The following is a 15,000-nucleotide window of genomic DNA, read 5'->3' on the forward strand; positions in this document are numbered from 1 at the left end:
GGGGTCCCGTACACTGGCACTTTGCCCATGATGAACATCATGACTTCAGCGCGCTGGTAGTCTGGCAAGTTTCCACCAAAAAAGCCTGGCAGGAGAGACGAGACGATGAGTCAGCACTTGCACACATGTTCAGGAGATTTGAAATCTTTACGACCACACAAAAGCATTTTAGCACAGAAGAAAAATTGTATGTTTTGTTTGTGATCACGTCAAACAATGACTGTTATCTTTAGGACACACTTGACAGTCTGAAGTTAAAAAGCCGGCGGTACCGATCGTCTGGATGATGGCGTTCTGGACGATCCTCTCTTCGCTCTCTTTGCTGCGGCTGGACGACACGCTGGTGCTCGAGTTTCTCCTCAAGCTCTCACCAAGCTCAAAGTCCACGCTGATCCTCAGGTGTTTGAGCAGAGTGTTGAACACCTCCAGCACTGTGGGACCTACACACACACACACACACACACACACACACACGTTAACATCTTTGACTTGGACTGAAGCAGCTTTAAGGTTTGAATCCTCATTCCACACAGTAATGCACCGTGTGGATCAGCTCGTCTTGTGCTTCATATTAAACACATTTTAACAGAAAACTCAACCTGGCACATTGAGTATCTTTGGAAACTCTGATGAGTGTTTGGCTGCACATAAATGATGTTATGCTTTATTAAAAGTCAGAACAGAAGTATGCAGTCCTCCCTGACAGATCTGTTCTGTTGTTCTGATTCACTCTGTCACAAAAAGCAACACCTCAGATTATGACAGTCCGTGCTGAATCACTCACTCACGCTTCCCGCCTTCGGCACAATGAACTGAACACACTCTTCAGAAACATAGAAACATTTTTTTTATAGACATCTGACATTACTAAAAAGAAGATCTATTACAAAATATTAGTCAAAGTAAAATGCAGCTCTATCTACGAATATGTAACCTGTGCTAACACCACAACACTTCTCAGAGAGGGTTAAATCATCCCTCGTGGTTAAAACATGTAGCTCTCATCCACATTTAGAGTAAAATAAATAAACGTCTTTGTGCTAAGCTAAGCTACACACACACACACATCTCTACTGGACACACACATCAAACTGATCCACGTTCTCATCTGTAACGTAGCACAAAGGATTAAAAGTTCCTCTAACACAGGATCTAGTGAGGAAACATCTCGTTATTCTACAGCACCAACACACAGCATCACAAACGTCCCCACATGTTCACTGCTCTGCGTGGATGAGAAACACTGAAACAGCTGTACTTTGTACTGCACTGGATCGTATGTTTTAAAGGTGATTATAATACTTGTTCTTCTTCATGCGTCTTTAAATATATCGACAAAAGAACTAAATTAAAGGGTCAGTTCAACCAAATGAAAGTGGATTTGTGGTGGACTGACTTCTCCGGAAAAGTGCTTGTGTTTTGGGTAAACTGACCCTGTAAGTTGTTTCAGGGCCGTTAAAGTATGTAAAATAAGATCTGCTGCTATAAACAGATGTTAACATTAACATGCATCTCATATCAATATCAATCTGATGGAGCTGGTCTCTTCCGCTCACATAATTTACACCTCAACTTCATTTACTTCCAAGTGTAAACATATCGGTCTGAACACTCAGATTCCTCTTGTTGACATGTATACTTCATATACTATCTGTGTGCTGCACTATTGGCCAGGACTCTCTTGAAAAAACTAAATCTCAAGACAGGAGATGATCCTGGTTAATAAAGGTATATTTGGATTATGTGTACATTTTGTAGCAAATGAAGTGTAGCATTCTGGGTAATTCTATCAGTTTATTGTATTTTTACACTTGTGTGTTGTATGTTAATAAATACGGACACGCGATGATTACCCAGGATGCTTGTTGATGGCAGGTGTGTGGGGGAAACTGCTCTACACATTCACTTTAGATGTAAGCACACAGTCATACTGTACCGAGCCACAGATTGGGAGGCATCGTGATTTCACTTTCAAAGGAGAACCCATCACATCTTTTGGACTCTTGAATCATTCCTGTCCAGAAGGAAGGTGGTTCATTTGTTCCAATAAGAGTAAAACACAGGTTGGAGGAATTAAAGAAAAATAATCTAAATTCATGAAGTTGTTTAATTGTGTCCTCTAATTAATTAAGAAAAAACTAATAAAACAAATAATAACCCAAGTGGAAGGTGTCACCTTTATTTAACACTGAATTAAAATGATGTAGCCCATTTAAAAACATTTTCTTTCAGTGATTGTTCTCTGAGCATCAACACCTTATGGTGGTGGGTTTGTGGCGCCCTGGGAGCTTTGTTTTCGGTGCATTAGCTCATGGTAGCGTCTTTCAGGGGATATTTGTCCCAGTTAAGGAGTCAGACTCCGATTCACAGACTCCACATGAGTCACCCCACACCTCGCTGCAACAGGGAAACCAGGCTCCCCCCCTGGAGCTACAACTGGGAGGGAAGCTTTGGTGGCCGGCCCTTTATCCATTTGGGCACAGCCTGACAGAACTACATGGAGCCGCCGCCCTGTGGCCCCACCTGTGGGCAGGCATTGGATCGGTTGGTTGCAGCTGGGTGGCAGGCAAAGGCGGGGACCTAGGCGTTCTGACCACCAGAATCGCAGACTGGTTCTAGGGATGTGGGACGTCACCTCTCTAGCAGGGAAAGAACTAGCAGAGGGAAGTGGAGCAGATATAGTTGGGCTCACTTCAACACATAGCACTTGGTCTGGTACCAAACTCCTGGAGAAAGGCTCTTCTTTTCAAGAGTTGCACAGGGTGAGAGGTGGGTGAAGAATTTCTTATGGGGGAGGTTGGGGACATAGGATCCAAGTGGACCATGTTCAAAGCCACAGATCAGAAGGTTGTCTGTGCCAGAAGTCTCCTATGGCAGCAGACAGGTACCAGAGAGGGCGACACCCTTAGAGGTGATCCTTGCTCCCAGTCGAGTCGGGTCAAGTGTCTAAAAAAGGCTTATTCCCCTGGGCGCCTTCCTTTGGAGGTTTTCCGGGGATACACTTTGAAGACATTATGCATCTCTTCTGACATGGCCCAGTTCTCCCAGGAGGAGCTGGAAAGCGTTGGGGAGAGGGAAGGCTGGACTAGGATGGGGAAGCAGAAAATAACTGGATGGAAGAATATTTATTTATTCTTCTCATCTCAAAAGATGGTGGTAATGGTGAGATAAATACACAGCAACACCTTGTTTTTACTTCCTGTTCATGTCCTTTAGTTTTTTTGTCACATTGAGATACTGATGTAAGTTGATGGTCAGGTGAATAAGAGGTCCGTCTCACAGATTTAGGTAACACACCTGGGACCTGTGATGACGACGTTGCTAGATATTCTGTTGTGTTTGATAAAAGTGTGCAAATTGAACCTAAACACCAACATTGTTGGAGATTAATTTTCTGTCCACAGATCAATTAGATTTACCTTTTTGGACAGAAGATTAGACATGTGGGCGTACAACATGGGCACAAATACCCTGAGCAGAAAGATTAATTCCCGGCTGGCTGGACGTTTATTGCGTGTCATTCACCTTCTCTTTTCTCCGCATGTCCTGTCTCTCTCCACTATCACTTTCAAATAAAGGCATAAAATGGCCAAAAAATAATCTTAGGAAAAAAACTAAAGTAAAAAGTGAGACTGATATTTAGTTCTTTCCTCCTGAGTAACGGGTCCAGCAGTGAGAACCAGTACGGTCCTCTAACTCACCCACTGAGCCTTTGGCTGCGATGGCCACCGTCTCTAGGAGGACCTGGACGATGCCGGCTCTGACCCGTGGCGTGTTCTTGTTGTTGGTGTCCAGGTGATTCAGAACCTGCTGAATGACGTGGTGAGAGTGTTGAGCCTGAACGATGACAGAGAGACAAAGGGGACTTAAGATGCGTCCACACTAATCATGTTTGATTAGAGCTGACATATGATTGCCCACATTGTCAGCTGCTCAAAATCAGAAAGTAAATGTTATGTTAATTATATGCAAATATTTGAACTGGGAAGGAACCAGAACTCCAATACATCGTCCGTCAGCTCCAGCGACAATAATGAGGATACAGCAAGAATGTTGCACCAGCGTGTTGGAGGTCCGGGCTATTTGTGAGTGTGAGTGAGACAGAGAGTGTAGATGGATATTGGAAAACGTATTTGACAGCACGTGACATTACTTTTCCATCTTAGCCCCGTCCATTTCAAACCAGTAAGAAGATCTCAGAATTGTTCAAACTTGGGCAGATTTGTTTGACACATAGAAAGAAGCTGATTCTGAAGATGATTTATCAGAGCATTCAAAGAAGAAATGTTGAATATCTAATGACTAATCAAATACAATTTCCAAGAGATGAACACATGAATACATTCTTTGCAGGTTTACCTGAAGAAGACCATGTGTTTCCACATTAAGTAAAAAACTCATTCGGAATGAGAAAGCAGAGTCGTTTTTTATTTTTTATGGTATATTTTTCTTGGTATATTTGAAGTTTCAATTTCCCCTAAGATCAGACTCAGTATGGATGGCATTTCCATCCAGTTCTATCCATGAGATAGAACTATTGTTAAGACATGTACCAACCCCACAACAAGCCTGGGAAATGAAAAGTAAGGAGCCATGTTTGGGGTTAGAGTCACCCCAATGAAAGAGGCAGGACTGACGCTACGCAGCCTGGATGAAGGACCACCTGAGAACCAGAATTCAGAACAAAAACAAAACCCAAGAAGCAAATCAGAAACAGTAACAATGGAGTTGAGCAGGAATATAAAAAACAGAAGGAATGTGAGGAACACAGTGATCAGCGTGTTCTCCATCTGCCTGTGGAGGCTTCAGGGACGCCGCTGACTTCAAGCCTAAGGCTGGATGACAGCTCGTCAAGATGATTGACAGGTGCTGGAGCGAGATCCAAGACAAAGACGAGGGCGAGGATAACAATACACCGAGTACTCCAATGTAAAAAATGCCTTTAAAGCAATGCTGAGATAGTACTTCACAACTTAAGACCAAGAAATTCAGAGCACATATCGGCTGTAACTTCGTCCCAACATGTGTGTACCTGGATGGAGTACATGATGATTCTGAAGCAGGAAACAGCAAACTCATTGGGGTCCCACAGGTGGTGGTTGTCCAGGTGACTGAAGACAGAAGAAACAACACCATTAATATTCTCAGCTAATAAAACGATGGATGAATAAACAACGTCCTGTTTCAGTCCAACCAACAGTCGATGTTGTTGTTTGGTTTGTTTGGTTGTATGGTTGTATGAGGAACTTCTCCAGTAGATGGCGGTCAGCACACCCCCAGTTTGGAGAAACAGACAGGAAGTACCTGCAGTTTCAAGTGTACTCTAGTGTATATTAAGAAGGTTTTCACTGCTTTACCTCGCCGGCAGACAGGACAAAGCCACCACAATCCATAGAAACAGTGATTTTACACAGTCCACAGCTGTCAGTTGGTGTTATTGTTTGTTTTTGGTGAATCCGAACTAAGCAAATGAAATTGAAAGATCCGACTGAGTGCAGCATCATGTCTGGAACTGTAAATACAGTGAATGTTGTCAGACCTCAAATAAACAGTAAACTATATCATGAGCAATAGTGGATTTATCTTATCTGATAATCATTTGTTTTGCATAAACACATAGTATTAATGTAGTTCAATGAAGTTAACATATCTTTGTACTGAGACATTTTACAATTTTTCTAAATAAATACATTTTTCTAAACTGCCATTTCTTGTCCCTACAAATCAATATCTACAATGAGTCAACATTAGTCGATACATCAGCCCGGACCATGGATCGGTCTCGCTCTAGTCGTAGTATTTTGTTCTCCAGTTGTAGTATTTGTTGGATTAAGAATTGTCTAGAGTTTTAATTCCAAATGAATCGTTGTTCCAGAACGAAATAAGATTTGATGTTGAGTAAAATTATCTTTAAGCCATAATCATGTGGCCAAGATGTTAAACAGTTAACAGCAGACCGAGATAAAGACAGATATAATTCGATAATGCAGAGGAGGATTAGATACACAAAAAGCTCAAAATAAATGCAGAGAAAAGCTGAGACCACCACTGATCTTAGCAAAAGGGCAGAAAGGGAAAGTCAGCCCATGGACCTGAACGTGACCTGCGAGCTGAAGCCACAGATTTGAGATGTACACGAGGTCAAAGATGAGTGTGAGCTTTGAGGAAGAGAAGCCACCAGACGAGCAGGTCGATGGGTTCGTACTTCTACACACCATGACCAATGTTTCTACTCCATTCTTCCAGGACGTGAACATTATTGCTTTTCTTCGTTTGTATAAAACCTCTCGGGGATGTTTCCAACATCCATCTCATGTTCCTGCTTCTCTGACCTCGAGGAGCTTTTAGACGCCTTTCATCAACGCAACCAGCAACACTTCATTCCTGTCTGCAGCATTAAAGCTCTGACCAGAGGCTGACACTGACCTGAGGTCGGCCTCGTTCACAACGTTTCCTCTTCCAACACTCTGTACGTGTGGCACCAGCTCCTCCACCTTTCTTCAAGATTGTTTTATTAAACTGATCTTTCTGTTTTAATGGAGGCGGCTTCAAGTCAGCAGCTAGTTGATGGTTTTATATGGAAAATTAGCTTAAACTTTTATACATCACAGGTATCAAAAAAGGCAACATATTGATATTTACGATACACAGAAAAGCTTCAAAACTTAAAACCCTGGTATTTAAGGGTATGACTTCACTTTTCAGAACCAGAGGTTGCCGCTCGGCACAGACATGTTAAAGGCTCTGCACCCCTCCTACATGCGAACAAGGCCCACACATTGGTTCAGTAATCCATGCATGATGATACAGACTAAAAAATGTGCAGACATTTCACACATTCTGTCAGGACGGACATGAACAAAACTGGTGTTGGTGAAAGAAAGATAGAAGAAGAAGAAGAAGAAGAAGAAGAGAACAAGGGGAAAGGAAGGAGAAAGCAGAGGACAGTGATAAAGAGGATTGAAGCTGCTTGTATGAGAATCACCAACATGACGTCAATCCAAACCCCCAAAACCCTCCTCCCCCCGTTAACCCCAATCCCTGCTATTTATAGACTGAAGACGCTTCCCCTTCCTCCTACTCCTCCCTGCAGGAGCACTGCAGGAAGAGAACTTGTTTTATACACAGACAGACAGATGAGAAGCAAAGTGGCTGTTTAATGGAGAGGAAACTGAGTTAGACTGGACTGCAGTGATGAAAGTATTCAGAACTGCTCTCGTACCATCAGCTGCATCTGCATAAAGCCTCATTAGTCGCTTATGTATTTACTGTGTTCAGTGTGGCAGGCCATACACGCTTTGTGGAAATCATATAGAGTACGTTTACAGAAGAGCTACACCTGAAAGTCCTTCAGTAGATGTGCGTCAGGGCTGGACCACAACGCGTGATCGTCCGGTTGGTTCAGGACGTACGGTTCAGTATGAGACATCCTGTTGGTACGCACTGTGACCCGAACACGCGGAACAGAACTTCGTGAACGTAAGTTTTACCCAGTAGGTTTGGCAGTGCACTAGTTATCCATCAGCTTCAGCATACCAGTTGGCTAAACCCGGTTAGTCAAGTACAACGATTTGTGTCAAACTGTTACTTGACATTGTTCAACTGAAGTCGGGTCTATCTGTGGATGTGACTCAAACGGCATGAAACAGACTGAGGCAGCGTCCCACAGATCCAGACCGTGCCAGTAAATACTGCTCTAGTGTTTATCGCTGTGTATATTTGACCACACGCCATCATAGACAAGAGCGGTTAAAGCACATTGTCGAAGTGCTCGAGCCCTGCTACAATGTAGGCGCAATGATGGAGCATTACTGACATTTGTGCTATTTATTAATGTTTATTTTATTGAGAATATGCCATTACTATTGCAGTTCCTTTTCTCCTGGTGTTAACAAACTATAAAAAGACAATGCAGGAAGCAGACCACATACAGGTTGGTCCTGAGCACATTGAGCACATTAATTAAAATATTCAGAAGCATACAAAGGGAATTTGAATGAGGTGAATAAAACCTGGTGTCACTTCAGAATCCCCCTCCATCAGGCAACAGCTTCTCTTCCGCTGCACTCAAACTCAAGACACATCGGCACTTAGTGAACCGTCTGGTTTACTCAGCAGAGTCTTCATCACCGCTCACTACAAATACATTAATACAACGGAATTCAGAGCAGCGCATGTGGTCACAGGGGACGCATGATGCCAATGACTCATTGGCCAGTGTGACTCGTGTGTGTGTGTGTGTGTGTGTGTGTGTGTGTGTGTGTGTGTGTGTGTGTGTGTTGGGTGTCAGACTTGAGAAGATCCATGACTGGGTATCAACAGAGAAGACAGGAGGTGTCTCTGGGTAAAACAAAGGATTGTTGGATCGTCTCAGACCTGAGAACGTGATCTCATCTCTACTCCTCATATTGTATACGCAGAAGAAGAAGGCTTGTGCGTGGTTAACGCTGTAACATGTGGTTAGCGTGATGAAACGGTAGCGGTTAGGTTTAGGCAACAAATCCACTTGGATAGCGTTAGAAAAAAGATCAAAATAAGTACGTGTGTTGTGCAGCTCAATATGCACCACTCCTCCCTCCCACCCTTAGCTCTGAGCATCTAACAATGTTAGGAGTTAGTAGAAAGCCCGATGTGTCTGATACAGACGACAAAAGGTGTGTTGCCCGTCAGTATCAAGACGCCGACGCCAGCTGCCCAAACGTTGGTATTGATACATACGCAGGGCTGCAAGCAGCAATTAACACTCAGTCATCCAGTGACGTCACCTCACCGTCGTTAGCTGTTGGTGTTACAACAATAAAAAGAAGATGTGTTACAGTTTCTCCAGGTGCAGCTCTCGGAATCAGACTGAAGATAAAAGTCGATCATGTAAAACTTTCCCCGTCCTGTGGATTGTTACGCTGGTAAAGTGCTTTTCATCCGAGACACTTTAATAAACCCTGGGTGCAAAGACAGAGAGGACAGCTGGACAGACAGGAATAGACATAAGAGAGGAAGGAGATCCACCTTCAATACAATACATACGACACCATCAATGACAGTGTCATGCAGCCGATATGCATTAATAATGTGTAATGTATTTCTTGAGTCCGAGAGGACGTTTGTTCCAAATAAAAACTCCCTTAAGGCGAGAGTGAGGGGCGGACGTAAAGATGAATAACTGTTTCCTAATAAAGGACAAAGTAACGTCCGACTCTGAACTCTGACTGGTCTCAGGTCTGTGTGTAACGTACAGAGCTGGAGTCAGGACGTTGTTAGCCTAGCTTAGCATAAAGACTGGGGGAAACAGCTCGCCTGGATGTGTGAACAATGACAGTGTGATGTCACTCTCGGAAAGACAATAAGCATATTGCAAAAGAAAACCTCCCAAGTTCCATCTGAAGGTGAAGAAAGAAACGGCTAATACCAAGAAAATGCTAAGTATTTAAAAGGAGAGATGTACGGGTAAAAACAATATTCTATATGACACAACTTATGCATGTAAACGTATCTCCTGTTGTCGTAATGTGACGTCAGCTCAAGGTGCGTTTTCAGGAGAAAAGAGGAAAGTGAAGAAGAGACGCTGATCTTTAAACGACATAATAATCTGAGGCAAAAAGGAAGCAATGAAACACATGAGGGAAAGTGAAGGCTAGAAAAATGATTAAATGCGGCTCCGTTCTTGAAGAGGCCTTACAGATGTCAAAGAGTGGCAGCAATATTATGCAATTAATTGTTAATGGCACATTAAGAGACTCTGCCTGATTGAATTAGCTAGCAGCAGCTCTAGAGCTCTGGTGAGTCACGTGAAGACTACAATGTTCAGAAAGCTTATATTACATTTAAAAAGAGTCCTTGAACATGGTTACTGGAAAGCACTGTCACAAAGAAATGTTACGTCAAACTCAGCAAAAGAGTTATCAACATTTTCTCACAATCAGTGGATGAAATCCCATCAAATCAAAGAGTCTTTGGTTTCTGCGAAGGCTGAGAGAATAATCAGCGACAACAATCACAGACAGCAGGACTGCAACTCTATTTACCATCAATTAAAACAGAAACACCATCAAATAATTCAGTTTGAGTGATAGACGAGTGCTGCATGAGTCTGACAACGAGGCTAACTTCAACCAGAATACGGGGCGCGTGCTACTTGAGTCTCCAAATCGCAATGTCAAGACTTCTTAAACGTCACAGAACTGGGTGGAGCTGAACATAAAGAGCACAGCCAACGACGGTCGTTTTACAAAAACAAAAGCCTTTTAACTTCCTCCATCTCTCTTATTGCTTGAATGTCCTTCTTTCCTCTCACTGTACTTTATATCACTCTGTTGACAGACATCGGGTGAATTGTGGGGCCGTTAGGGCTCAGACCTTCAGGCGCCTCACTATTGATTGTTTGTAATGTAAGTGATACAGGAACTGAAGCTTACTCTACTGTTGCACTCAATATTTACCCTGAGTATCAGTCAAGAGCCTGAAAGGTCCAATGGAATTTATTTACCGTACCTTTAGTTTGATGCTGGCTCTGCATCGGCCAATCAGCTGGCTGCGAGTGGGACCCTGATCCCCCTCAAATAAAACCTGTTTGCGGTCCTGCTTTAAAAGGTGGAACGAGCTCCTCATTGATGTCAGGTCAGCAGGAAGTCTGCACACCTTCTACAGACTGTTTCAGCTGCACCTCGGCCAATACAATTAATAATAATCATATGTTTTGCACCTACATTAGTTAGGCTTATTTGAATGTACTGTTCGGAGTTGTATCCTCATGATTCTTTGCACTTGTTGTAAGCTGCTTTGGACAAAAGCGTCAGCTACATGACCTGTAATGTAACGATGGATGCTTATTGTACGATCGTGTTATTTAACATGTATTTATCATGTTTGGCTTAAGCCTGCTGGTGCTACAGGAGAGTTCAGGGATCACTGAAGTCATTAGGATTCATCATCTGGGGACCATGAATGTTTGTTCATCATTTCATTACAATCCATCGACTCCTGTTGCAGAAAGAGCTTCTATTGTATAAAGTCTATGAAAAGATCATATGGTCCCATTCTGTGTACAACAACGATGAAGCAGGACCTTAATCCACCTTGTGATAGACACGTAACTAAAAGCTTTTGCATTTAGATATGTTTGAATGACTTTGACTTATAACCATTAAAGGTGATGGAATGGATCCATTGTTCATAACACTGACACATTATTCATTTAGCAGCAATTCAACAATAATTAGGAATAGTAATGAACTAGGACAATGATGTCAACACCATCTTCTGCCTCTCCACTCTGAATATTACTGCTGGTACTGATATCTACGAGGGGAATTATAATAACTCTGTAGAAGCAACATAAAGAGCAGAGAGGACAGAAGTGCAGATTGTACATGGAGACATCAGGGCTCATATGTATCTAACTGCACAAACATAAAGTGATTGACGCTGATCCTTCCAGAGGTACTAACGTTTAGCATGTTCGTGTGTATGAAGGCTAATGTTAGCATACATCTCAAAGTCCATCTTTGGGTAAAAGGAATTTAATTGTTTAGTTTGGAACTAGGTGTTGGAAAAATTGATTTTTGCCGCTATATCCATCTGATACTTGTCCAAATTGTTGGAGCAGCATACTAACTAAGCGGGGGACATGTCCCTCCCTGGAGCCGCACTGCAAGAGAGGCTAAAAATACAGAATAATAGGATAAAAGGACCAAAGTGAAGCCTGCACTCAGAGCAGCTCAGCGGAGCAGAAACAGACTGTGACTGAGGAAATCTCAGCGGGGCTTGGCCGTTCACTCGGTAATTGTCCAATTCATGGGGGGGGGCGTACCGAGCGGCGGGCCAGAGCGGCCAATAGGAGCAGCGACGAGGATATTTAAAGAGACGGTCACTGGGTGGCAACGCTGGGACACGTTCACACAGCAGCCGCCCCGGTGATAAAAGAGCTCATTTAATTTCCTCTGTGTGCTGTGTGTGTGCTGTGTGTGTGTGTGTGTGTGTGTGTGTGTGTTTAATTGGTTTATTTACTGTCCTGTCACCTCTCCTACTGTCTGTGTCATGACTCCAACATGTAATAAAGCTGCTGATTAATCAGAACGCTGCACAAAGAAGAAGGTAAATCTTTGTGCACATTTCCTTTATTGGAAAGTAAATGTGACATCAAGGTTGCAGTGGTTTTAAGGTAACCCTGATTTGGTTCCTTTGTTTAGGTGAAAACAAAGAGATTTGAACTAAACAAAGACACAAAGATGCCAGAAGTGGTGTGAATACCGTCCCAGCCAACAGGAAATGAACACACGAGGTTAGAAGCAGACAGACACCTTAAAGACAAAATAAGAGAGCTGCAAAGAAACGTAATCAAAGCAGCAGCTGGAAGAACTGATAAATGGTTTGTCACGCTGTAAGAGAAGTAAACACGGATCTACCTCATCAACAAAGAGAGAGCGCTGAGCAACCAGGCAGAACGAGAGGAGCTCTTGAACTCACCACAGCACACAACACATGAAGAAGAAATACCAACTGGTATGCAGAGTGATGTAATGCACCTTTGTGGTTATATTAAATATTTATATATATTAAATATATAAAAAAATATATATAAAAATAAAATATATATGTATCTTTTTTTGAAGAATGATTTCTTCTTGTTATTTTTAATATTTTTCTTTGTTTTATTGTATCTGTGTTTTTTTACAAAGTGTTTTATCATCCACCCACAGACTACAGATGAAAATGGACTTATATATTTAGCTTTATCTGTAACAATATATGTATTGTGCATCATCACTGCTAAATAAACAACCTATATAAAACATTAATTGTCCAGCTGTAATGTAAAGTACAAGTTGTTTGTATCAAATCTGCTTTCATGTCGTTGCATCACGAGTCACATTTTGTCACTTAAGATACATTTAAAACAAACACGTCCAGGTACTCACACCAACACGGGTCGCACTGCGTTGTTCATGTTGCCGTAGGCTGCTCTGCCCAGCAGCTCTCTGAAGCAGCTCTCCGCCAGCGCCGCCGGGTTTTCCTCGCCCTCCTGACCCACCACCGAGGGCGTGCTGGGGTGCCCCGCCCTGTCAGAGAGGCAGACGGGTTAGAAATGTTATTATCACAAAAAACTCAAAAACGCATCATTTCGTGAACAGCAGGACAAAGAAATAACTGCTATAATATACTATTATAGTGCATCTGAATATTTACAATATCATAAAATCAAGTTTAAATGACTGAAAGCATCTCTAATTAAATTTAACGGGAAAATAAAATCTCCAAGAAGCTCAATGAGTCTGAATGTGAGACTACAAGCCAAGAATCAATTCTTCATTTCGCACACAAAGCATCTAAAGAAAGAGGGCGATCAGGGTGCAATAACATTTAGAGGGAGAAACGTTCAGGATGTGAGCGATGCAGAGACACAACGAGTGAAAGATGAAGAACTAAAGGAGGAGAGACTGAAAAGAAATCAATCAGAGCAGCTGAAAAACGGAGAAATCAAATGGAAAGAGGATCGACCAGCCTAAATCAGATAGTGTGTGTGTGGGGGGGCTCGTATAAAGCCATGCATGTTGTCATGAGAACATTAGAGAAGCTGGAAGCTGAGACCTTCTGCAGGTCGACTGATGGAGACTCTGTTTCAGCCACTTTGTTTTTCTTGTATCCTGAAGAACTCCAGATTTTATTTTCTTCAAAAATAAGTTTGAATATATAATAAAACTTCTGCAGTCGCAGACAACAGCAGAAGCATCGCAACACTGCCCACTTTAAGTTTTATTGGGAACAATATGTCAATACAGATCTTTGATGGTTTACAATAAAACATCTTTGTTGCCAATAAAATAAACGTGAGCTGAAAATAAAACTAGATGGAAGGAGATTAGAGTTCAAACCTTTGCTTTACACTTTGTGTTTGGAAGCTCAAATCCTGAAGTAAAGTTCTACATGCAGTCGATGAGACGGGGAGAGAAGAGTTCGCTGCTGCTTTAAGAAGAATTCAGATTCCAGAAAGCAGAATTGAGCTGGATTGATATGATGTAAGAGACAAAGATGGCGGAGGGGAGTCTGAACAAGAAGTGGACTCAAATGATGAAAGCTTCACCAAAACGGAGGACGAAAGACAGCGAGGGGGAGGACAGTCGATAGAGACTTAATAAGCACTGATGGACTGAAGCAGATGAGGAGCTGCACGCTGCAAAGAATACGCAGCAAATACAAACATTTTACCCCAAATCAACATTTATCACACACAACGTAATATAAACATCTGGCCATCAGCCAAAAGACAGGCGTTATTATTAATATTGTACATTTCAATAAGTAGGTTTGAAGTCGTTATCTGGTCTCACACACGTCTATATTTCTGTTTTGAATATAGTCAATAAAAACATTTAATCAATCTTTTAATTGTTGCTTCTGTTAATGTTTCAAGTATTGCTGCCGTCGACCTGCCAGCCAATCAGAAATATATATAATATGTCAGCTGACATCTTGGCTAACATTGAAGTTCTTTAAAGCGTGAGATAAAGTATTGAGGTGTGCACACAGTCCAACACACGGACATCAAGATCTTCCTCTTACGCTCCTCTAAAGCAGGGATGGTGCTGTCGGGGGTGCAAAGTGGCCCTCTGGCAGTGAGGACACACTTGTTGTGGCCCATCCCTGCTCTAAAGGAATCCAGCGTTGCAATAAATTAAGGACAAATAAAAACATCTAAAATGAAAGAATCAGAATCTCAGCACGAGGCCCAGAAGAAGATCATGTGATACGATTAAAAGCTCCAGAACTGCCACTAAAGGACCTTGTGGTGTGTCAGCATCTGAAGCTTGTAAACTCTGTATTGCTAAAAAGCTTCTTACTTACTGACAAAACTGATTATTCGTCTTCTAAAATGAGTTTCTCTCTTTGTTTGAGGGAACTAAAGCTTCGTGGAGAAGTTGTAGTTACTATAAAACAAATCATCTCGACTGACGCTAGCAGACGGGAAGCTAACGCAGTCTCTGGGGTCAAAGTGAGGCGCTGTTT

The 15,000-nt window shown here is 42.3% G+C and overlaps 1 protein-coding gene across 3 annotated transcripts in view; it reads right to left on the reverse strand.

Annotated features, from left to right (window-relative positions):
• efr3a (EFR3 homolog A (S. cerevisiae)) overlaps window positions 1-15,000 on the reverse strand; it is a 99,137-nt gene that overhangs the window by 21,392 nt on the left and 62,745 nt on the right. For all 3 annotated transcript variants that reach the window (XM_029453105.1, XM_029453106.1, XM_029453104.1), the window contains 5 exons: window positions 12,915-13,055; window positions 5,033-5,111; window positions 3,702-3,837; window positions 273-440; window positions 1-85 (listed from right to left, as the gene is read on the reverse strand). The exon at window positions 1-85 is cut by the window's left edge and continues 30 nt beyond it. In XM_029453105.1, the coding sequence (XP_029308965.1) occupies window positions 1-85; window positions 273-440; window positions 3,702-3,837; window positions 5,033-5,111; window positions 12,915-13,055 (609 nt within the window). The remainder of the gene's footprint in view (window positions 86-272; window positions 441-3,701; window positions 3,838-5,032; window positions 5,112-12,914; window positions 13,056-15,000) is intronic.

Source organism: Cottoperca gobio, chromosome 17 (genome assembly GCF_900634415.1).
Source record: "Cottoperca gobio chromosome 17, fCotGob3.1, whole genome shotgun sequence".
Lineage (NCBI taxonomy): Eukaryota > Metazoa > Chordata > Actinopteri > Perciformes > Bovichtidae > Cottoperca > Cottoperca gobio.